The following is a 26134-nucleotide window of genomic DNA, read 5'->3' as shown; positions in this document are numbered from 1 at the left end:
TTTGTCCGTGAGAAGGTGAAGGATAAATCTTTGCTTGTTCGTTATCTTAGCACTCATGACCATGTTGCAGATGTTCTTACCAAAGCTCTTCACAAAATATGATTTCAGCATTTTAGGGACAAGTTGACAGTGTATGCTTTCCCCGTTCATTATTGTGGTACATATTTTACATAATGAATAAAGAACTCTTTCAAAACTGTTATATGATTTTACTTTGCCAGTTGCATTGGTAAGTGTCTTGGAATAAATTCCTCAGTTACCTTACCATCCCAACTATGTTACCTTTCATGTGTCTTCTTTTTGTTTTTGTTATTTCCACTTCTTTGTTGCCTAGGCGAGAGATCTCCATCCTTGGTTACCTTATAAAATAATATGTCTAGCATATCATCTTCTTAATTTCATCAATTCACTACCCAAGTCGCTATCATAAGTTGTATTTGGACTAAGTCCTGAAACTCCAGCTTTTGGTTCATGGTTTTTTTCCAAAACCTTGGTGGTAATGGTCAAGATCTTTTTGGAGTTATCAATTGTCACTGCTATAGATGGATTTGCCTTACTTGAAGGCACAAATATGGGTGCTTGCAGGTGCAAAAATGTGTTCTTCTTCCTCAACTAAATTTTTCCATCTAGAATCATTTGTTTCCTTCTCCAAACTCTTGTCATTCCTTTTGGAGATTGACCATTGTCGAAATATTTGCTCACCAAGCGACTTCAATGTGGAGAATTAGGAACATCATGATTCGAGGTGTTGATTGTTGTCACAGGTGGTTTGACCATTGAATTTTCTTTATCCAACATTGTCGCATGTTACTCCTTGATTATTTTAGTAGTTTCTGAATTAGAAACATGAAGAATCAGAGTAGACAATGCATGGAGCTAAACTATTCCAAATACAAAAATGCTTTTTTTGTTATAAAATCAAGCTCATAAGAATATAATCATAAAGAGAAGAACATAAGAGAAGTAGATAGAAGAAGAAGAAATTTCTTCTTATTCAAGTATATGTAAGTCTCATATGTATATCATACAATAGTAAATGAACAACTCTATTTATAGAGTGAGAAATCACTCCAAAAGTCATCATATTAAGTATCATAATAAATAGATACATTCTTATCCAAAAAGGTTCATGAAACCTAGTGAATATGAATGGTTGTTCATGTACTAACTTTATGGACTATCCACTCATTCAATGGATTTATAACACTCCCCTTGGATGTCCATAGGTATTGTGCCTCGTTAAAACCTTACTAGAAAAAAAAACATGTGGAAAAAAATTCTAGTAAATGAAAAAGAGTACACATATCTTTTGATATGCATTATTTGCTGCCTCATTAAAAACCTTTCTAGGAAAACCCAGTGGGACAAAACCTAGACTAAGGAAAAAAGAGTACAGTGCGTATTTTACTCCCTCTAATAAAAATCACGATTCAGATGGTTAAGTTTCCGCATTTCAATTTTGTGAACCATCTTCTCAAGAGTTGTCACACATCAATATCACCATTCTTCTGAAGATCATGTGTGAAGAATAATTTTGGTGAAATGTGTTTCGTTCTATCTCCTTTTATAAAGCCTCCTTTTAATTGAGCTATGCATGCAACATTGTCTTCAAAGAGTATTGTAGGTATCTTGACGTCACTCTTCAAACCACATCTTTCTTTGATAAAATGTATTACTGATCTTAACCATACACATTCTCTACTTGTTTCATGAATGACTATTATCTCAGCATGATTTGAAGAAGTAGCGATAATCGATTGCTTCGTAGATCTCCATGATATAGAATTACCTCCATATGTGAACAGATAGCCTGTTTGTGATCGAGCATTATGTGGGTCATATAAATAACCTGCATCTGCATGACGAATAAGATCTGCACCATCTTTGTTAGTATAAAACATACTCATATCACTAGTTCCCCTTAGATATAGCAATATATGTTTAACTCCATTCCAATGTCTTCGTGTAGGGGAAGAACTATATCTTGCTAACAAATTAACAGAAAATGCTATGTCACACCTCGTAGCATTAGCAAAATACATAAGTGCCCCAATTGCACTAAGATAAGGTATTTCTAGACTAAGAGGTCCTCATTCTCTTCTTGAGGTTGGAATGGATCCTTACTCACTTTAAGTGATCGGACAACCATTGGAGTATTTAATGGATGTGCTTTGTCCATGTAAAATCGTTTCAAGATTTTCTCGGTATAGACAGATTGATGGATGAAGACCCCGTCTACTAAATATTCTCTTTGTAGTCCAAGACAAATTTTTGTCTTTCCAAGATCTTTCATCTCAAATTCATTCTTTAGATATTCAATTGCCTTTTAAAACTCTTCTGGAGTCCCAATGAGATTAATGTCATCAATATAAACAGCAAGAATAACAAACCGCAATGTTATTTTCTTAATAAATATACAAGGACAAATGACATCGTTTATATAACCTTGTTTTATCAAGTACTCACTGAGGCGATTATACCACATGCGCCCTGATTGTTTTAAGCCATATAATGATTTTTGTAATCTGATTGAATACATTTCCCAAGATTTTGAACTATATGCTTCAGCATTTTAAGTCCTTCTGGAACTTTCATATAAATTTCATTATCAAGTGAACCGTAAAGGTAAGCTGTAACTACAATCATTAGATGAATTTCAAGATTTTCATGTACAGCTAAACCGATGATATATCGAAAAGTTATTGCATCCATAACAGGTGAATATATTTTTTCTTCATAGTCGACACCGGGTTGTTGAGAGAATCCTTGTGCAACAAGGTGTGTCTTGTATCTTACAATCTCATTTCTTTTTTCGTATAAAGACCCATTTATATCCAATTGATTTAATATCACTAGGCGCTTGGACTACTGGTCCAAAAACCTCACGCTTAGCAAGTGAATTTAATTATGATTGAATTACTTCTTGTCATTTTGGCCAATCACATCTTTGTCGACATTCTTCGACAGATAGAGGTTCAAGATCCTCATTTCCTTGCATAATGTTAAGTGCAATATCATATGCGAAAACATTATCCACTATGATTTTTGATCGATCTAAAATTATCCCATCACCTGTAGAACTTATTGAGAGTTCTTCATTTACTTGAGTCTCGGGTTCACTGATCTCTTCAGGAATATCAAGTTTAATCAGATCTTGAATTTCTTCGTGAAATTCTTTTGTAGTATCATTTTTTGTACTTTTTTTGTAGGGTTTTTATCTTTTGAACTCAATGGTCTACCACGCTTCAGGCGTATTTGTGATTTAGAAGCTATGACACTTGTAGATGGTCCTTTTGGTACGTCGATTTGGATAGGCACATTTACTGCAAGAATATGTGACTTTGTTATCCTTTTTGAATCAGTAAATGCATTTGGCATTTGATTTGCTATGTTTTGCAAATGGATGATCTTGTGGACCTCTTGTTCACACACATAGGAGAGTGGATCAAAATGAGATAATAATGAAACTTTCCATGCAATTTATTTTAAGTTTCTTTTTCTCTATCCCTAATTGTGAAAAATTTGTTTCATCAAATCGACAATCTGTAAATCTTGTAGTGAATAAATCTCCCGTCAATGGCTCAAGGTAGCAAATTATGGAGGGTGAATCAAACCCAACATATATGCCTAATCTTCTTTGAGGGCCCATCTTGGTGCGCTGAGGTGGGGCTACAGGCACATATACATCACATCCAAAAATTCGAAGATGAGCAATATTTGGTTCATGGCCAAATACCAATTGTGATGGGGAGTATTTATTATAATGAGTCGGTCTAAGACGAACAAGTGATGTTGTATGTAAGATAGCATGACCTCAAACAGTAGTATGCAACTCTTTTTTCATAAGTAGAGGTCTTGCTAGCAATTGTAAGTGCTTAATAAATGACTCAGCAATGCCATTTTAAGTATGAACATGAGCTACAGGATGTTCAACTTTTATTCCTACCGATATGCAATAAGCATCAAAAGTTTGGGATATGAATTCGCCAGCATTATCAAGGCGAATTGTCTTAATGGGATAATCTGGAAATTGTGCTCTTAATCTTATCATTTGTGCCAATAATTTTGCAAACGCTAGGTTGCGAGATGATAAGAGGCACACGTGAGACCATCCATAAAATATCTAAACGACCCACTAGATGGGTGAATAGGTCCACAAATATCCCCATGTATTCGTTCGAAAAATTGAGGGAATTAAATGTTAACCTTTATTGGTGATGACCTAGTAATCAATTTGCCTTGGCAACAAGCAACACAGGAAAATTCATCATTTGTAAAAATCTTCAGGTTCTTTAATGGATGTCCATTTGAGTTCTCAATGATTCGTCTCATCATTATTGATCCAGGATGACCTATTCGGTCATGCCAAAGCACAAAAATCTTTCAGTCAGTAAACTTCTGGTGTACGATAGAATGTGCTTCAATTGTACTTATTTTTTGCATAATACAGGCCAGAAGATAAAGTTGATAATTTCTCCAACACATATTTCTGGTCTGAGACAATCTTGGTAATGCCAAGGTATTCAACTTTCATTTCATTTATTGTCTCAACATGATATCCATTTCGGCGAATATCTTTAAAGCTTAACAAGTTTCTTGAGGATTTAGAAGAGAACTATGCATCTTTTATGACATTTTTTGTCCCCTTAGGTAGAAATATAGTAGCTCTTCCGGAGCCTTCTATTAAGTTTGAATTACCAGAAATTGTAGTAACATTTGCTTTTCTTCTAAGCAACTAGGAGAAGTATTTCTTATCTTTGAATATGGCGTGCGTTGTTCCACTATCAATTACACAAATATCTTCATGATTGATCATTGAGGTATCCATATACTCTTCAAGATAAAAGATATAAATGAAATAAACATTTTAATATTATTACTAAACAAAAACATTACACGACCTTTGAGTTATTTACAAGTCTAGGAAAACATATTCATACTAGTTCATACAAACGACGAATATGAAATATATTTACATTATCACAGACCCATCACCTACCAGGTGATCTATCTTTCCTTCGGGATTCTCAAAGAAATCCGCTACATCTAGATGCATGGGTTCAACAGTATCTTCCGTGATAAAGTTGGCTTCTGCATTATTTTTCACCTCCAGGGAAGCTTGATATAGCTCAACCAGGTGCCTTGTCGTACGACAGGTACGTGATCAATGTCCTTCTCCACCACATCGGTAACATTTGTCGTCTGAATTTTTCTTCTGCACTACGTCATGTTTTTCATTCTTCTTTTTACACTGCTGGTGTTGAAGGTTATTATTTAATGCAAGACGACCACCATGATTGAAATTTCTTCCTCGACCACGACCACGTCCACGACTGGCGCCACGACCTTTTTCACGCCTAGATTGGTGAAAATTTATCGTATTTACTTCAGGAAATGGAATAGAACCAGTAGGTCGACTTTCATGGTTTTTCATTAGTAAGTCATTATGGTATTTAGCAACAAGGAGATGGAAATTAATTCAGAATACTTTTTAAACTCCATTTCTCGGTATTGCTGCTGCAGAAGCATACTCGAGGCAGAGAAAGTGAAAAACTTTTTCTCCAGCATATCATGGTCAGTGATATTTTCTCCACATAATTTTAATTGTGAGATAATTTTAAACATGAAAGAGTTATACTCACTGATAGATTTAAAATCTTGAAGTCTCAAGTGGATCCAGTCATAACGTGCCTGTGGAAGGACGACAAACTTCAGGTGGTCATATCTACCTTTTAAATTGTTCCACAACACCAGAAGATCCTTAACAGTGAAATATTTCATTTTCAAACCATCATCAAGGTGATGAAGGAGAAATATCATCGCTTTAGCACGGTTTTGATTCGATGCTTGATTTTTTCTTGGATGGTGTCTGCTAGACGCATCACATCAAGATGAATTTCTGCATCGACTACCCATGATAGATAGCTTTTTCTCGATATGTCTAGAGCAAGAAATTCAAGTTTAGAAAGATTAGACATTATTTAAGAAAAGGAAATTTATACTTCGGAGGCTTTTAAAGTCTTTACTTGAACTGGTAGAGACTCGTGCTAAATACGTGTTATAAAATCAAGCTCATAAGAATATAATCATAAAGAGAAGAATACGAGAGAAGTAGATAGAAGAAGAGGAAGTTTCTTCTAATTCAAGTATATGTAAGTCTCATATGTATATCATACAATAGTGAATGAACAACCCTATTTATAGAGTGAGAAATCACTCCAAAAGTCACCATATTAAGTATCATAATAAATAGATACACTCTTATTCAAAAAAGTTCATGAAACCTAGTGAATATGAATGGTTGTTCATGTACTAACTTTATGGACTATTCACTCATTCAATTGATTTATAACATTTTTAAATAATTAAATATTCATGTATAACACTTTATGAACAACCATTTGCCACATATATAAATAGGCATACCCATAGAGCTAATGTGGCATGCCTCTATGGGTAGGATTTTTATTTTTCTTTTTTATGATACTTTTGTAGCTTTTTTTTATTTTAAAACATAAAATATTATTTAATATTTTTTTGGCAGAATATTAAAGCATAGTATTTAATCATTCATTAAGTCATACGCATAAAAGCTTCAGTTATTAATTTTTTACATTGAAAATATTTTGCTTAATTGTAAAATTTAAGAATATTTATTCTTTACACTTAATTGTAGAATATGAAAAGTTTTTTTTATCATTAACTTTTGAATACTATATAAACACATACAATTAAATTGATTACATGTCGGACATGATATTATTTGTAAAAGATGAAAGTCTGTTAAGCTAGCCATGAATTTCTGCGGGGCTGATCGAAGAAGACTATAGTTGTACTATTTTTTTTATTTTTGATTAATAAACCCTAATGGGGTATTTGGTTTTAAAAAAAAGGAAAGAAAATATTTCTTTAAATATAATTGAAAATTTAAGTTTAATTTGCAATCGATAACTCATTTATTTTGACATAATATTTTAAATTTTTATTTTCTCTAATGTATGAAATCTGGAAAAAGATTAAAATATTTTATTTATCTCTTCTCATCATTATTATAATTTATTAATTTTCATCTTTCTTTATTGTTACAACATTTATTACTTTTACTTAAATTCTTTTTTCTACCTTTTATTTTAATTATTTTCTAAGAAAATGTATTTAACTCGAATTTTTATTACCATAATTTAATATTATACCTTCTATTTCTATTATTTTTAAAAATATATATTTTATTTATGTCTCATTTTTATCACCATAAATATGTTCTCCCCATTAATTTACTCTCAATTAATATCATTTAATCTGTTGTAAAACGTTGAAGAAAATAAAATATCTTATTTTTCATTATTAATAAAATACTACGAGTTAATTTTCTTAAAACTTTTCTTTTCCTTCTCCTAAATTTCTTTCATTTATTAAAAAATAAGACATTTCTTAAATTCTGATAAATCTCTATCACAATCATTTTAAAATATTTTTATATTATTGTAGTTTGTTATTTTTGTCAAAAATTTATTTATAACTTTTTTTTTTAATTTTTGAACTTCATCTTTTTTGAAGTGGCAGGAGCTTAGATTTTTTTGTGAACTACAAAAATCAAAGGTAAAAAGAGGATATAATGAAGAGAAATATTTAAGAAATATATTTTTTTGTTTAGGCGAAACGGTATCTTTTGAATTCCTTATTTTCAGTAAAGTATAACTGATTAGCTACAGTGATATCAAATTCAATGATAATTAACTAATAATGTTGATAAAGACTTTGGTAGTATAAAAATTCAACATGCAACAAAGTCTTTTTCTTATTTAGCGACCTTTCATAATTTTTTCTTGTTTCCCCTTGCTCTTCAGCTTGAATTTATCTACAAGTTTACAAAATTTGACCATGCTGTTGTGCCTCTTCAATCACTTGAATGCAAGTTTTGACATTGATTTTGATTCCCATTTTGTCACATGAGGATATAATATATATGGTATTTCAGGTCCTCATATAAAGACATTGGTATCGTAGCATAATGAGCTTTTTGGATCGTATTATTTCTTAATTGATTAGTTACGTAATTGCTCATCTCAAGTCAACCAATAACATGGGAGTTTTTTTCATGTTATATTTGATCTTAATAATAACATAAATCTCAGTATTAATCAATAGAATACAATTTGATACCTTCTCCATTCAAGGGTAATTTGCTATTGTCCCTACGATAAAATAACTTTTAGTGGTAATAAATACACACTTTAATAAAGAATGTTAAAGTTTATACTCATATTAGTTAAGTGTCATTAGATCAATGTTAATTGCCGCTAGAAATATATATTTAGCGACAGTTACTAATTAATTGCCACTAAAACTCATTTTTGATGTAGTGTCTAGACATAATTCTCAGACTTATAAGCTCGTAATGCTATAAAAACTTCATTGAGGTTTTAAAGGAAAGAAATGCATGATTCTTGGCTTTAATTGTCAACTTTTGGCCAATTAGTTCTATGTGGTCATTTACTTTTGGGCTTCTTATGTAGCTGAAGGCAATTAAAAAAAAATCAACAAAATTATGTGTATATGTAATGTATCAATTTTATATAAATAATGTATACATGATACATAACTATGTATTAGAGATGTATATACACATCGATGAATGTTGTTTTATACAATATTCATACATTACAGGGTTTTTTTTTTTCCAATCCCAACCAACTTAAATTTCCTCTAAACAATCTCAAATTTTACATATAAGCTCCTCTCGATGCTTTGCAGTCTTTTGATGTACTATTCATTCGAAGCAATTACGTCTATGACACGTTAAATTTTAAAGAAGTTCTCATAAGTGAACATGAAGTTTATTTTGTGTAAGGAATTTTAACTCATTGGACATTTTGTCTAATTTTTTTCTCTACTTTTCATGTATTATCTAATTATGAAATTAAAATATTGTGCTCAGGGAGAGCAGGAAATATGCATAAAATTGACGTAAATATTAGAGTCAGACCCAATTTAGTAGTGACCTTGAAATAATTATGAGTTAATTAACTGGTTGTTCCAAACAATTTGCTCAACATGGAAATAAATTAAAAGAGCATTTAGGGTCAGCTCATCATGAAAATAAAAGCGGATCAAAAATTTGAAATTTATTATACGTACCTATTTAGTAAAATTTTTAATAAAAGTGTGCAATGTTTCGATCAAAGTTAATAAATTATGTCGAATCCGTACTTCTCCTCCCATCCCTTTTACAACTTGGATTTTCATAAAAGGTAAAGCATGTTGTGTGTCCTCTTATGATACTTCATTTATTACCTAGGATTGTTTGATATGGAAAAGATAAAAGAAGTGTGGTGAATAATGAGATATATATTTCCATCTTTTTGTCTTAATTCAAAGTTTTCAAAGAAAGTGAAAGCAAATTATTTGGATAATTCTAGTTCAAACCACAAGCAAGTTGTTACTATCTCCCCCACTTGATTGCAACAAAGAACTTGTCATATTGCCCACATATATATTGCTCCAATGAAAAAAATTATGCATCAATTATTTAGCGGTAATAATATAATTTTTGCTACATATTATATTTAGCAATTAGTGGCATAACAACGATAAATATTATCGCTAAAAATTTTGACGACTCTAAATACAAAGACGATTAAATCAATCATCACTGAATGTTAGCCACTAGATTTCTCTTTTTGTTGAAGTATGTAGACTCGTACTGAAAGGACTACCACTACTGATTTTTAATGGTCTACGGATTTTGGGATAAGTAAAGGAAAACTATGGTAAAAGCCCAAAGTGAAAGCGATTGAATTGTGCTAACGAAATTTCTACTTCTTTTCCTCCATACAATTCAATTATTTCAAACGACAGAAAAATTATGTTTACTTATATCTACTTTATCTCAATTATACGACTTACTTTATTTTTTTAGTTCGTCTACAATATAATAATATGTTTTTTATATTTAGTATTAAATTAACTTTACAATATTCATTTTACTACTAAAGAAATGATTTCTAGTAACACAAATACATATGTCTCATTTTAAGCCACAAAAGGCGGTTCTACTGAATTTACTATCCCAAAATGTACTACACAAATAAGGTACGATACCTTTCGCTCATAAATTTCTGGCTCTATCAGTATTAATGCGCTTATCTAAGCCTTCATAAATTCATTTTCGATTCCTACCCTAGCTGAGGTTGTTGTGAGGAGATCCTGTTCACTTATTTTATGTGCTACTCCAATTTGTTGTAAAGAGAATCCATGAACTTTGTATTTCAGGTTCATTGATTCTATAGCCACCAATAACCTACCCTTGTTATTCAATTGGTCCACTAATTAAAAGTAAAGCACAAGTAGACGAATTTGTTGACTAGACAACCATTAATCATTATTTTATTATTTTTATGTTTTTCCAGTAGGATGGTAAAATAAAATATGGTCCAAGAAAAAATCCACGTCATCCACCAGATTTGCCACATCATCCATCAGATTTGCCACGTCGGATCAGTGAGGTGGGTCTAGCTGAGGAAGAATCAGAGAATATACGTAAGGAATTATACTTTTCGTGGATGCGAATATCCGTTTTCGCACAGAATAAAAAATGATTAAAAAAATATCTAATTGGCAGTCACCCATTCTTAATTTTAATTGGTTTAAATGCCGGCTGATTCAATGACAAAAATACCCTTTAGTTGTATGAAAATTGAAATGGAGCAAATTACATATATGTCCTTTTCGTCAATAACATGGACGTTTTTGATAAATGACTGCAAACCACATGATATATAGATATGTACCCACAATTGATTGCAATTTCATGGGGTCGATTTGATATACGAACAAAAATGCAGGTATAAGTCGTGGCTGTTATCAATTGATATAGATTCGTCATGTTAATGATATTATCTATATGGATACGGATTTGGGTATTTAAGTTGGCTCTAGATTTTACTTTGATGATTTTATTCGTAATCTTCACATCTTTTACTCGTAATTTCAAATGTGACTCTTTCAATATGTGCAAATACAATATGTAATTTGACGAGAATACTCGTTCAACATAAGATAATGATTAATTGACTTATCAAACCGACGAATTCTTTGATCTTTTTTTGTATTTTAAAAACATTTTTCTGATAGAAACTCTTTTTGTTCTCCAAGAGTTAATTGCGTTCAATTTATATAAGATGTGCCACTAGATAAAGATTGGAATGCATGGAAATGCCCACATACAAAGAGTTGTCTTGTCCTAAAAGGACAAGAAAGTGCTGCTCAGGCCCATAATGTATTGACATGGAGATATAGTTACAAGAAAGTTCTATGACAAAAGCACAAACTGAAGTTTGGTATTTTATTAGTTTTAAAAAGAATAATTTTATTTATTTTTAATTTGTTTGAAAAAGGATGATTTTTTTTGTAACATTTTTATTTTAATTTTTTATATGACATGTTTAAGATCACAAGATTAAAGAATATTTTTATATATTTGACATAATTTTAATTTAAATCACAAGATTAAAAAGTTTTTTTTTTCTATTTTTAAATTTCGTTCCAAGTCAAATTATATAATCCTTTTTGAAATATAGGAGTAACTTATTTGGTACTTTTTTTTTAATTTGTTGAAAAATGAATATCTTTCAACTTTTTTTTGTTTTTACTTTTTACGTGTAAGATTTAGAATCACAAAATTAAAAAATATTTTAATCTATTTCTGTAAATTTTCTTTAACTTGTTTTGAACAGCTAGATAATAGTATATTTCTAGCCAATTCTCTCAAGTTACTTTTGAATAGCTAGATTTAAACCAAACTATTGTTTCGTTCCGAGTATTGATCTATATTCGTTTAGTTTTAACATGTAGATATTCGATTTAAATTTATGTGATATTTGTAAAATTTCAAGAGTTAAAGTTTTAGTTAAGCGATGAAATTCAGACATGAAATTTTTAATTTTAAAAAAATAAAAATTACACATTTGAAAGTTAGATAAAATATAATATAAACCACGACAATTAATAATTTAAATGTTTAATTAATAGACCTAAACAAAACAATCAACAAATTGTTTGTGCGGTATGTTAAACATCAAAATGGTTGAAAATTCGGATGTGTGATTTTCAAAACTCAAAAGCAATAAAAAAACACTAGATGATTCTTCTTATCTATCTTAGTCTTACAGGATAGACTTACCTAGTATTTATTGCTAGTTGGAGGTGATGATAGTCATCATGTATCTCGTAGAATTAATCTAGATACGTGAAAGTTGATTCAAATATCACGATTTATTTAACTCTTCAAATTTATGGCATATCACGTAAATTGAAACAAAAAAAATAAAAAATATAGCAAAGTAAAGTTGGTTTTGTGCCTAAAATATTGAAAATGATTATCATGCATCTAAAACAAGCAATTTCATTGATATTTTGTAATAGTACGCATGATTTTTTTTTTCCACCGCTTCTTGTGTCACTAATACCTACCATGCTACGCTAAGTGGTGCAATTATAAAATTAACTAATCGTTTGATTAATTAAACAAATCCACCATTCATGGTAGAGTAAATATGTGTGCGTGTCTAATATTATATTTATCGTTGAACACTGGCCAAGAGAAATTCCACGTCATCCACTTCACATGTCACAAGATTTGCCACGTCGGATTATGTGGGTCCGGCCAATCAGAAAAATGCACACACTGCACGTAAGGAATTATGCTATTTGTGTTATGCGAATATCCGCTTTTTCTTTGATTTCAATTATAACCTTGATGCCGGCTGATTCAATGACAAAAATACCCCTGACATTTGGTCGAATTTACGAAGGACATACCGTGGTAGTTCTAATGGCAAGATGAGGAATTACAGAAGTGCCCTTTCCATGGTTATGTGCACGTCTTTACTTTCGTGTGATTGATTAACTTAATAAATAAAAAAGTTATAAAAGGCCAAATGATACATATTGCCTTTGCAAGCTAAACATTATTAGTAATTTTCTTTTTTACATGAATGGAAAAAGTTTCAACCAATTTTTCAAAGTATACAAATTCATATTAAAAATTAATTCTAACGTATCACCGAAGAAAAAAAAATCATTTCGGATAAAACTTATTCACATCAGGCGTTTATATCAAGTCAATACATGCATATCATGTGTTTAAATTTATAGTTCATTTTACTATATTAAATTACATTGACTTGGTGTAAACACCCGATACGAGTAAATTTTTTCCACTCAGAAGAAGTCCTAATTATTAGTTGGCATTTATGAAAAAATTAACATAAATAAGGGTATCATTAAAAAGATAACGATGGTAAGGCAACCTTAACCTACATGTGAGAATAGTTTTTTTTTTCTTTAAAAAAAGAAAAGAAAAAAGAGGAGTAAATTATATAGTAAGAATTTTGATTTTTGAAAACCTAACTTCGAAATGACCTTGAGGCAAACTACAAGTTGTACAAAATCTAATGACTTTCGCACATTATTAGTTATAACTCGTTACTAATGTGTTTATCAATGAAAATTTAACTAGAATATAGCTTGCAAAAACATTCTTTAAGTTGAACTTACAAAAAACCTAAACTAATAATAGTAAATAGATTTCACTATGACAAATAAAGGATCACTTACATCAATTATATTATACTACTATTTGGTAGTGAATGAATTTAACTAAAATAAATAAGGTTTTTAACTCAAAGGTAAATATTGATACCTTAAATTATTTGTAACAGCGTTTGTAGACATATATTGTTGTAACGGGTAACTTGCATAATTATATTATTAGTTTTCAGGTAATTAGCTAATTTCATATTTTTCTGTTAAATGTTATTTGTGTTATGAAACTATATGAAATTAGAAGACGAATAAAGTAGGAAGAAAGAGAAAGATTTCTTATTCATCTTGAAGTATATTTAGAATTCATAGATATTTCACAAAATCTTATTTACAATGAAGGAAAACTCTTTATTTATAGGAAAAACCTTACTTGGTCTCCAAGTAGGATTCCTAACCATATCCTACAAGGACTCCACATAATTGGGCATTCACTATAATACAAATTGTTTATAACACTCCCTCTTGAATGTCGGTAGATTATGTGCCTCGTTAAAACCTTACTAGATAAAACCTAGTGGGAAAAAAATTTAGTGAAGGAAAAAGAGTATACATATCTAGCAATACGCATTATGGATGCCTCATTAAAAACCTTACAAGGAAAAGCCAGTGGGACAAAACCTTGAGAGAAAAAAAGAGTACATCGCGTATTAACTCCCCCTTATGAGAACATCAATTCAGAGACTAGAATCTTCGTTTTTCAAGCTTGTGCACCATCTTCTTGAAAGTTGTAGTTGGTAGACATGGTGAATAAATCAACTATAGTATTACTTGAACAGACCTCTTACATGTTGATATCACCATTCTTTGGAACTCATGAGTGTAGAAAAACCTTGACGAAAAAAGTTTCCTTCTATCTCCTTTTATGAATCTTCCCTTCAAGATCAAATATTTCTGCAAGTTCCTTACTTTAACTTCTTTAAGCAAATAATCTATTGCCATTTGAAAACTCTTCAAGAGTTTCAATTCTAGTTATCAACTTACATAACAATATTTGTATATGCTTCATGTATTTTGAATCGATTTAATTCTTATAAAGATTATAAACAAGTTCTCCAAAAACTTGCACATACTTTAGATTTTGAATCCTTCATGACTTTTCATATTAATTTTGTCAAGTGATAACATCCAATATTAAATGTATGACATATTCTAGTGACTAGATTGCAAGTCAAATAAGCTTTACGCTTACCAAGATGCATCATTCCACTTTTCACTTGATAATTATTTCTACACAAGCATGCTTTGATAGATGTAGAATTTATATCCTTATAATATTTTACAATATTGCGCGCTATTGTATTAAAGATATCGTCAATGACATACCATTTTGTATCGATTCATAAAATGACAAAACTTATTGAGATCTTATCACTTCATTATTTTTAGGTAGCTACCCCTCTCATGAGGTTTCATAAAATGTAATGTCGTAGGCTCTCTAAAAGCACATTGTCTCCTTATTATGATCATTTTGATTCTTTGATCCTCCCTATTTTTCAAGAATTATTTTATTTAAAATTGATTAGTCTATCATAGACTTTATCCTTAAGGGACATTCAATAGGAGTATTTACAACTCTTCTGTTGCTTCTAGTCTCCCCCTTATGTTAGACAAACTAACATATATCTCAATCTTTTGGAGAATCTATCTTTGTGCATCATTGTATATTCGTTGATTATATACTACATATCAACATAATCAGATGAAAAATATTTGGTCCTTGACCATAAATCGATTGAAAGAAAATCTTATCATAATTTATTGGTTTGATGCGTATAATTACTTTTGTATGCAATATCGTATTTCATATCAACATATGAAGCTTTATTTTCATAAACAATGATTTCACTATTTGAGACATTTACTGTCACATCATCTTGAGTATTTATCAATTATCAAGATAAATTGTCTTGATTACATATTCTGAAATTGTGCTCTTAACTCAATTATTTTTGCACAAACAATTTTGTGAATGTCAAACTTTGACAACAAACGCACATGTGATTATCTTATAGATACATATTTTTATCATGTCACATGATAGGTAAACGGATTCACATTCATCTTTTATACTTTTCAGAATTTAGAGATTTAATCTCAACATTAGTTGATCCAGTCAATTTGTCATGAGAACAAACAACAAAAAAATTCTTGAAAAATCTTCTAGTTTTTTTTTATGTATGTTCATTACTCAGTATACATATCTTTGGGATGACCAAATTATTCATGCCAACTAATATAAAATCATTAGTACTCGTAAACTCCAAGTTTATTACGTCATGTGCCTTTTGCTTTAGTAAATTTTTTATTTACTATTATATGACTAAATTTCAATTTTATTACTCCAAGAGTAATTTTGAGATTTATTTCTTCTCAATTACTTTATCCTTTAGGTGAGTCATGATCCATCATTGAATGAACTAAACTGAAGAAAATTATGCATGTAAACATATTATTTGTTCCAACATTTTTTGCAAACATCAAGTTACAGATAATAATAGACACATGAGACCATATAGAAAAAACATTTGTTAGGACCATTAAATATCTAAACAATCCACTTGGTGGATGACTAGGTCCACAAATATCTGTATACGTTCCTAGAACGCAGAAAATTCAATCTCAACTATCGTTTATGATGGTCTCACAATTAGCTAGCCTTGCTAACAAGTAGTGCAAAAGAATTCACCATTTAAAAGATTTTCTAATTTCTTCCATGGATGTCCATTTTAATTTTCCATAATTCGTCTAAACATAATAGACTAACAATGTCCCAGACAATCCTGTCAAACTAAGAAAGTATTCGAATTAATAAACTTCTTATTTACCATAGAATGTGCCTCAATTGCATTAATTCTTGTCCAATACAAGCCCGAAGATAAAACATGAAATTTTTCTATAATACATGTCTTCTTAGAGACATTCTTGGTGATACCACATCATTGATCAAGGTCGCAATCTTTCTCATGCCTAGCATGGTGGCTTACACCTCATTCCCTTTAAAGAATGAATTTATATTTTTAGCATTTATTAAAAGTTCTCATTCTTGATGAATGGAACACAAACATGTGCATATCAAATTATGATAGTTTTAATACCTCATTCTATATTTATGTGCATTATTCAATCACTTGTCTTCTTTCAGACGTAATATGCACGACTATCACATTCACTTTAGGGAATGAAAGCTTTCAATTGAATAGGGTTCATGACTACTTTTCATCAAAAACATACTTTTTGCTTTAATAGTCAAAATATCATCAATTTAGTGCATTGAGACTCATATTCAACGTCTTATCCATATAAAAGTGTCTTAAGTCATAAATATATGGGTCTTGAACCCAATATCTTAGCATCATGATGCATCAGGACACTAACCCAATGTCTTACCCTCTTTATGCGATTGAATATAAATTCATCGTTTTATTCTTTTGGTGCGATAAAACTTAAATCTATTGTCTTACCCACAATGAGGCTCAACCTCAAGTTTTCAAAATAATTTAATTTTATCACTTTTGATGATCATTAATATGATCGTACATGATAATTACACACAGAATTGAGATTATTAATTTCTTATAATCAACTTTAGTAGTTATTAAATATAGCTTAATAGATCGCATACCTCATATAAAGGTTGAAAATATATCTTTCACTAAATTGTGCTTATTCAATTATTAAAATAAATTAAGAAATTCTCTTCTCATCCGTTTTAATTAAACGTATAAAAATTTAAATACTTACTCCAGATGGTAACTCCAGATTTGTCACATAAATAATTATAACGTAAAGATAAATCATACCTTGAAGATATAAGAATCTTATTGCATAATTTATGCAAGATCTCTTTTGCACTTTTCCCGTCTTCTTCATAATTCTTTAATAATGGAACAATCGTGCTGATAACGTATTATGAAACTATATGAAATTAAAAGACGAATAAAGTAGGAAGAAAGAGAAAGATTTCTTATTTATCTTGAAGTATATTTAGGATTCATAGGTCTTTCACAAATCCTTATTTACAATGAAGGAAAATCATTTATTTATAGGAAAAATCTTATTTGATCTCCAAGTACGATTCCTAACCATATCCTACAAAAACTCCAGATAATTAGACATTCGGTGTAATACAAATTGTTTATAACAATTTGTAAATTATAGTTATCATTTATGAGGTTATACAATTTTTAATACCTTTCACAGATGGAACTTAAACTCAATAAATAAATGAACACAATTATTCCATACTTCCTTACATATTATTCAAGTCAAAAATTGCGTACGCTTGTTAATTAGTACAATTATTCACGCTGTTACTTAATTATATGAATCATGACGTACAATCTCAAATAAATAATTTTAAGGTGGAATATATAGTTGGAAGCATTAGCTAAAATTTTAATTAGGTCTACACAGTGCCCTATGTGAACACTAATCGCTAGATGCAAATTAAAGCAAGTATACCTAATACTAGGGATACGCACCAGAACGATAATTTAATTAATTGGTCAATGACTAATTAGGATCAGCTTTTCTAATTAAATAACTTTAAGGGGTTATTATTTTATATATATATATTTTTTAATTGAAAATATGTTTAGGGGTTATTATTTTATCTATTTTTTTTAATTGAAAATATATTTAGTTTCTTTGGGTTAAAGTTTGCAAATACAATGTTTATCACTTGTTATGTGGCCACGTTAGATATTTCTGTGGCAAAAGTTATTCAAACTCAATGTATTCATATATGTTCATGAATTTTGAAATATAATCTTATAATAAATATCTTACGACAGAAAAACAAATCTTATTGCTCATTCTTGTAAAGAAAGAAAGTGTGATGGAATTAGCTAGGAGCATGAAGATCAACTAATTTAATATTTAGTTTATTTTGAATGATAATTCTTTCGTCTAAAATAAATTTAAATATTTTGAAAATACATAAGATCTTACAAATCCTTAAAAAGTATGAAAATATTTCAAAGTCATCTAAGTTTTAGTTTATTTCGAACATTTATTCCTTAATTCAAAAAAGAAATTTATGTATTTGAAAATACTTTTTTTAAATTTTTTTGATAATATAAGTTACAATTCTCTTAAAATAAAGTAAGAATCTAAAATAGTTTCAACAATATTTTATAGTCAAACATAAATTAAATTAAATCGTGTCATATAGATAAATTGTTGGGAAGCAATTACTTAGTGTTTGTAATTTTTCCTTGAATCTCTAAATAGAGTTATGTAAAATAGAGTTCAAATAATCTTACATTTTATTGGATCGCTTTTATTTATAATATAACATATGTCATAATTTTTCTTAAAATTTGTTAAGTCGATCATTGATGAGAAGCTTAAAGTGAGTAAACGTGTAAAATGTTTAGAGGTCATTTTCTTAAAGACTACTTGCAAAACAAAAAGAAATATAACTTTATTCATAAAGATTGCGGGTACAATTTCGTTTCTTTCTTAATTCTATTCTAGCGTACGTATTTCTCGAATTAGTATGTGTAGACAATAAAATTTGCATCGAGAAAACAATAATCAAGAATAAAAAATTATAGCAACGATCGATTTATTATTTCAAGTGCGAGTGTTACAATCTCTATGATTCCTCTGAATTCACCTTTTCAAATATAAATTGAGCTAATACCTCAGATGATCACTCAACTATGTACTTTTCTTTTACAAAGTCACTCAACTTTCAATTTTAACTCAAAAGCCGCTCAATTATGTCCTTCTCTCTCAGAAAGTCACTTAACTTTGAATTTTAACTCAAAAGTCACTCAACTATTAACTCTTCCCTCAGAAAGTCACTCAACTATTAACTCTTCCCTCAGAAAGTCACTCAATTTATTTAATTATTTTTTTAACTAAAATTTGCTGATATTAATTGTTTATATAACAAACCAAAATTTTTTAAAAATAAAAAATATCATTTACACCATTTAGTGATCCACCCACCTAATCTGATCCATTAAAAAAAGAATATAATATGATCCATTTTATTTTGCTCTTAATCCTAAATTGACAACGTAGATCATTTCCCCAACCCATTCCCACTGTGAAATATCCTGAAATCACCAAAAATGCACCGCCATCACTCTCTATTCTATCACTCTCAAACCCCTTTTCATCTCCACCCTACAATCTCAATTTTCCATTCCTTTTTTTTCAATCTACACAAAATCGGCAACCTTAGGTTGCCGAATTACGAACTTTGGCCTGCAAATCTTTTTCGCCGCTGTCACCAACTCCTCACAAACCACTGGCGACCAAGAGACATTTATTCAAGTTATGTCCAGCATGACCTCCCACAGTCTCTTCGAAAAAGAAGGTTCCAATGCCAATCCCTCTCATTCAAACGCCAAAATTAGTTAAGGTTTATGGATATTCACTACCTCATATAAATTATTTAAAATAATATTTCAATAAATTACTCTATGATACTTTGGAGTGCAAGGAAGAAGGAAATAAAAAAGGGATATAGAAGGGATTGAGTTGTCTGGAAAAAAAAAGGTGAAATGGAAAAGAAAGAAATTTTTATTTATTTTTAGAATTTATTATTTTCTTTTTAAATAATTTTAATAATTTAAAAGTAAAAGTTAAAATATTAAGTATCATGTTCACTTACCTTTAAAGAGGCGTGTGACTGCACTTTCTTGTCAACTCATCTATGTTAATGCCACATAAGGATGGTAAACGGTCAAAGAGATTTAATATGTTGTGTTATGTTGAGTATAAGGATTCAATTGACAAAATGTTAAGTAGAAGAGTCCACAATACAAATTGATACGAGTATAAGAATATATCAGACCATTCCGCTTATCATTTAGTTAAAAGTATACGCAACATAACGCATTGCTTGCGTAGCTCGCTTTCCCTGTAGATAAGAATGACAAAAACAATTTTTTTAATTTAAACATATAGTTTTTACATTCATTTAACGTGTTACATTTTTTAATTACCTGACTGTTCATATTCTAATTTCAATAGATTCCTTCTTACCACTTTCTTAACCAAAGACCTAATCAATGCTCTCATATGAGTCAGAGCTAAAATATAACTATTTTTCCTGTTTTTAATTATTTCTTTATTTTTTAAATTATTTTAATTATTTATCTTTTTTGATAAAAGAAAGAATAATTTTTTTAATCTATTATATCCTCAATTAATTACTTTGAAAAAGGTTTAACTCTTTGAAAACCTTAAGTTTTAAATTCATTCATTTAATAATTAATATGAGTAAAATGGTAAACTCACTATATTAATAATTATTATTTAACTGCTATCCACCGACGGTGGACAAAAAAATTACACGGACATTTTATTTTTGGAAATATTTAATTTTTTTAATTAATATATTTTAATATTATTTTAATATTATTAATATTAAAATAAAAATAATAACATAGTGTTATATGGTAACTTGAATTATAAATTAATTGTACAAATTTAATTAGGATTCTTATTTGTCTTACTAAAAATAAAAAATACATAATTTCTTGTGTTTTCTTAGTTGGATTAACGTTCTTCTTTTTCTACATATACCATTGAAGCAACCAACTATCCACCATTGAAGCAATTTGAAACAATTATCATGGTAGCGTTTTCCTCGTATATCTTTTTTTACATAACTTATTAAGTCTTTTTCGCAACATGAATAAACGTTTCAAAGAAATATTCTTGTTTTAATGTATGAAGAAATTTATGTTTTGTAGTGATGAAGATATTTAAAGAATACGTTTAAGAACTTTTTAGCAAATTGAAGAAGTTCAATACATTAGCCATGAAAAATATTTAAAATTTTAAAGCTAACTTACCCTATCAGTCTAATATCTAATAATTGTGTATTGCAGGAAACTTTTGAAATCTCTAATTTAGAAGAGCAAAATGCAGAAGGAATTGAAGATTCCTTGGAGGATATAGAAAGCAACATGAATGCAGTTGTATCTTTTGTTCCTCAACTAGGTGAGCAAGAATTAAGAGAGACTTACATCGGTATGGAATTTCAATCACTTGATACTGGATTTAAATTTTATCTTGATTATGCTCATCGTAATGGTTTTAGTGTGCGCAAAAATCGAATTAGTAGATCAAGAAAAGATAAATCCATTATTGGTCAAGAGTTTGTTTGTTCAAAAGAAGAATTTCGTTTAAAAAAATGTAACCAAGCATGCAATTGTGATTAAATTATGGGCCGTATTTAATAGTGTTTGATTTTGTTTGCTTACTCTTATAAGTTTGAATATGTTGATTTTGTTGCACTTTATGTTTTTGGAATAGTTTCATATTAATATTTTGCTAGCATTGCTTCAATGGCAACAAGTACCGGTTCTTATAAAAAAAATAATATGTTGGCAATGATTTTCTTTGAAGGATTGAAGTGCTTTCCAATAAGAAAACACAAGAAATTATGTATTTTTTATTTTTGGTAAGACAAATAAGAATCCTAATTAAATTTGTACAATTAATTTATAATTCAAGTTACCATATAACACTCTGTTATTATTTTTATTTTAATATTAATAATATTAAAATATATTAATTAAAAAAATTAAATATTTCCAAACATAATATGCCCGTGTAATTTTTTGTCCACCGTCGGTGGATAGTAGTTAAACTCTTATCTTAATAGGTGTGTCAATTTAAATGTGGACAAGTAATTAAGAAAAGATGAAGTATTAAGTTTAGATATATTAAGTGAATAATTGATATATAAAATATTATTTTTAAAAACTATTTGAGGATATAAATTGAAGATCACCTTTCCTATTCCGTCTTTGATTATATTCAAACAGTTTTACTAAAAATTGTAAAATGATTAAGAATCTCATTAAATAAGATAAATTAATAATTTTCTTGAACGTTTAATAATTTATTTATTTTGAGTATGAAAAAAATTCTAAATATCAATTTAATATAGAAGAAAAGAGTCATATAATTTTTGTGGGTCTGTTAGAAAAGAGAGGAGCTGTGCCGGTCAATTAGTAAAGGGGCAAAAAAGTAATTGAAAAATCATCAATCCTCTAAGGAAGGGACAAAACTGTCAATTTACAGCTATCAAGCATCACAGCTAAAAAAAGGTTACGGGGTTAATATTGTCCTTTTGAAATTCAACTGTGTTGTTCTCCTCCGCTTTAAATGCAGCAATCTTCAGTTCATCAGCTCTCAAGCTTTACTCAGCCTATTTTTATCAATTCCTCAAAACGCAACTTTACTATATTTAAAAATACATATATTTTTCTTTCTTTTATCATACATTCAAATCAGGCAAATTTTTCTGTTTCCAGAAGAGACGCAGCAACATTCTTCTTCCAATTCACAAATTACAAGGTTAGCTTCGATTTTATCGACATTTTTTTTAAAAAAAAATTTCGATTACTGTTTTGTTTTCATATGGTTTGTAAATTATCATCATTGGATCATTTGCGTGAGCTTGAGGTCGGATTATTCGTTTATGGGAATATTTTCTAGTTTGCGTGGGTTTTGAAGTCGGATTATTCATTTATTGGAAAATTTTCTAAAAAAAATGCTGTTCTTTTTTTTTTTCTTCACAAATCTTCTGATTTTAGCAAAAAAAAAGAGAAATATGCTTTTCTTGAATTGATTTGGTTGGTGGCGTGTTGTTGTTATTTTTTAGAACTACACACTTTTGCCAAATTAAACAATAATTAGTTTTTCGTCCTTGTTGTTCCTTGTGGGTCAGCTATGAGTAATTGGATATCAAATAATAATAATCCAATTAAATTCTGAATCAGTGAAATACTTTATTTGAGCAAATTTTTCTTTGAGATCGTTGGTGGGTTCTGTTAATTTTGGTTAAACCCCACTCTAATTAAAGCTTGAGATTATCGAATCCCGTTTTCTCAAGCTGAATCACAACAAATCTTTTGTTAAGTATTTAAGTTCACCTATGGAAAGGCGGACTGATTAATATTGTGCTGTGAGTTTCTCAATTTATAGTTATTGATGTTAAATTTTCCATCTTGTTACAGGTAGTTTTGTTGATCTGTAAAAGAGGAAAAGTTTTTTTTTTTTTAATCTTCCTCTTTATCAGTTTGTTTGGGTAGCAATTAATGGGATCTCTACCGGAGCCAATTATGGATGAAACTTACAGCAAGCCCCCTGGAATTAGGGTGATGGAGAGGACAAAGAAGGCTAACCTCTCTTTCAAGACATATCAAGGGATTGTGTTAATTGTAACATTTTTAGCTTATACAAGTTACCATGCTACTAGAAAAACCACAAGCATTGTGAAAAGTGCTTTGGATCCCCAGTCTCCTGATGTTGGCTTAAAGTTTCCGTGGCAAAGGCGTAATACGACTTATGACCAAAATCAAAGTTCAAAACTTTCTTGGATGCTTAAAGATGGTTGGGTACCGTTTAACGGACCTGATGGTACGGCGATGCTTGGTGAACTTGATGTTTCATTCCTTTTTGTATATGCCATGGGAATGTATTTCTCCGGGCACGTTGGTGATAGGATGGATCTGAGAATATTTTTGACAATTGGAATGGTGGGGACTGGTGTGTTCACTGCCCTTTTTGGAGTTGGATATTGGGCAAATGTACACATCTTTTATTACTATCTAATTGTACAAATGATGGCTGGATTGTTCCAATCCACAGGATGGCCTTCAGTGGTTGCAGTAGTGGGGAATTGGTTTGGAAAAAAGAAGAGAGGACTTATAATGGGTATTTGGAATGCTCACACCTCGGTCGGTAATATCGCGGGTTCTGTGGTTGCTTCATTATTGTTGAAGTATGGATGGGGTTGGTCAATGGTTGTTCCCGGTACCCTTATTGCTGTTGTTGGCGTGGTAGTATTCCTTCTCTTGCCGGTTAATCCTGAATCTGTGGGAGCTAATAAAGATGAAGATGAAGTGTTCTCTCCTAGAAAAGAAGGCGAGGAAGTAACCGAGCCTTTCTTGAGATCAGACGGAGAAGAGGAATCAGCCGTGGGTTTTATTGAAGCATGGAAGATTCCAGGGGTGGCGCCGTTTGCGTTTTGCCTTTTCTTTGCAAAGTTGGTAGCATACACATTTTTGTATTGGCTGCCTTTCTACATTAGCCACACAGGTATGCTGAATTGTAGTGTTTTATAACATTATTTTATCGCACCATATTAGTCGACAGTTTCTCTGAACTCTTTGTTACCTGTTGCAGCTATAGAAGGAAGGTATTTATCCAATGAGGAGGCTGGAAACTTGTCGACATTGTTTGATGTTGGAGGGGTAGTAGGTGGAATCCTAGCAGGTTACATATCTGACCGCTTAGATGCTAGAGCTATAACTGCTGCCAGCTTCATGTACTGTGCTATCCCGGTTCTCTACTTCTATCGCAGCTATGGACACGTCTCCATGACCATAAACATCATCCTCATGTTGATCACCGGAGTATTCGTGAATGGTCCTTATGCATTGATCACAACTGCTGTTTCGGCTGACCTGGGAACACATAGCTCTTTGAAAGGCAATTCACGAGCGCTTGCAACTGTCACTGCTATTATTGATGGAACTGGCTCAATTGGAGCGGCCATTGGACCACTTCTAACCGGTTACATTTCAACTAACAGCTGGAGTGGTGTATTTACAATGCTAATGGGATCAGCTTTTATAGCTGGTTTGTTTCTGACCAGGCTTGTTGTAGCTGAAGTGGGTGCCAAGATTCAAGAATTAGGGTCCCAAGGATCATCACCTACATCAAGGTCCCCTGACTTTCTAGTGTGAAAATAATAATTGTGGTATATTCTTTTATTGCTTTTTGTGAATCCATTTCGAAGCCTCGATTCGAATGTTAGCCTAGGATCATAGAGATATATAGAGTTGGAGATGCATTTCTTGTATAAAGTCAAGAAATGAAAGGGTTTCTAGTATCCTTGTGTACAGTGTGGGAGTGAGTTTAAAAGGTGGGGGATCACTCCCAATATCATGAAATAGCATTTCCACGTATGTACATTCTCGTGTGCCAGAAAAGGATCAAATACATCATTTTTAGTATAGTGGGAACCTGGGTTATTGGGCGTTTTGTATATCATCTTTTTATTATTATGATTATTGAATAAAGCCAGTGCATTCTCTCAAAAGTTTAACTATGTTGATTTACTTGAGTTTTTAAAAATTGAAGACAATCATTGAAAGTTGTATCCATAAAAAAATAATGGCTATGGTGGGACATCCATTCCTGATTGAACAGCTGACAAAGATGTGCTGCAATTTTCTTAATGAGTGAGAAAGCTTGTTTGAGTAATGGAAATTATTGAAGCTTTCATCCTGTTTCTATGGAAGGAAAAAAAGAATTTTTCTTTAAATAAAACCGTATATTCTTATAATATACTCTTCACAATAATATAGGACATTTATTAGATTGACATCTTGATTAGAGAAAGAAAGACCAAGCTCTATAAGTCAAACGTCATCACAAGTATGTGATTTTGCCTTTTCAATCAAATGATAAATGTTGTAACCCTGTACCTATTCATTCTTGGATGGATATATCTATATACTCGTGATGGTGATGGATATATCTATAT

At 30.4% G+C, this 26134-nt stretch overlaps 1 protein-coding gene across 1 annotated transcript; it reads left to right on the top strand.

Annotated features, from left to right (window-relative positions):
• Positions 1–22710: 22710 nt before the first annotated feature.
• Positions 22711–25687, top strand: LOC101259222 (putative glycerol-3-phosphate transporter 1). Its single transcript, XM_004235111.5, has 3 exons — positions 22711–22935; positions 23598–24681; positions 24769–25687. The coding sequence occupies exons 2-3, from the start codon at positions 23679–23681 to the stop codon at positions 25329–25331; spliced, it is 1566 nt and encodes a 521-aa protein (XP_004235159.1). The 5' UTR covers positions 22711–22935; positions 23598–23678; the 3' UTR covers positions 25332–25687.
• Positions 25688–26134: the final 447 nt, after the last annotated feature.

This window comes from Solanum lycopersicum, chromosome 3 (genome assembly GCF_036512215.1).
Source record: "Solanum lycopersicum chromosome 3, SLM_r2.1".
NCBI lineage: Eukaryota > Viridiplantae > Streptophyta > Magnoliopsida > Solanales > Solanaceae > Solanum > Solanum lycopersicum.
This window is presented reverse-complemented; position numbering and strand designations above follow the sequence as displayed.

Excerpts from the sequence above, each read along its gene's own strand:
- LOC101259222 (XM_004235111.5), top strand. The coding sequence starts at position 23,679 with ATGGGATCTCTACCGGAGCCAATTATGGATGAAACTTACAGCAAGCCC. Across the intron at positions 24,682-24,768 it reads TTTCTACATTAGCCACACAG|CTATAGAAGGAAGGTATTTA; the intron begins GTATGCTGAATT and ends TACCTGTTGCAG.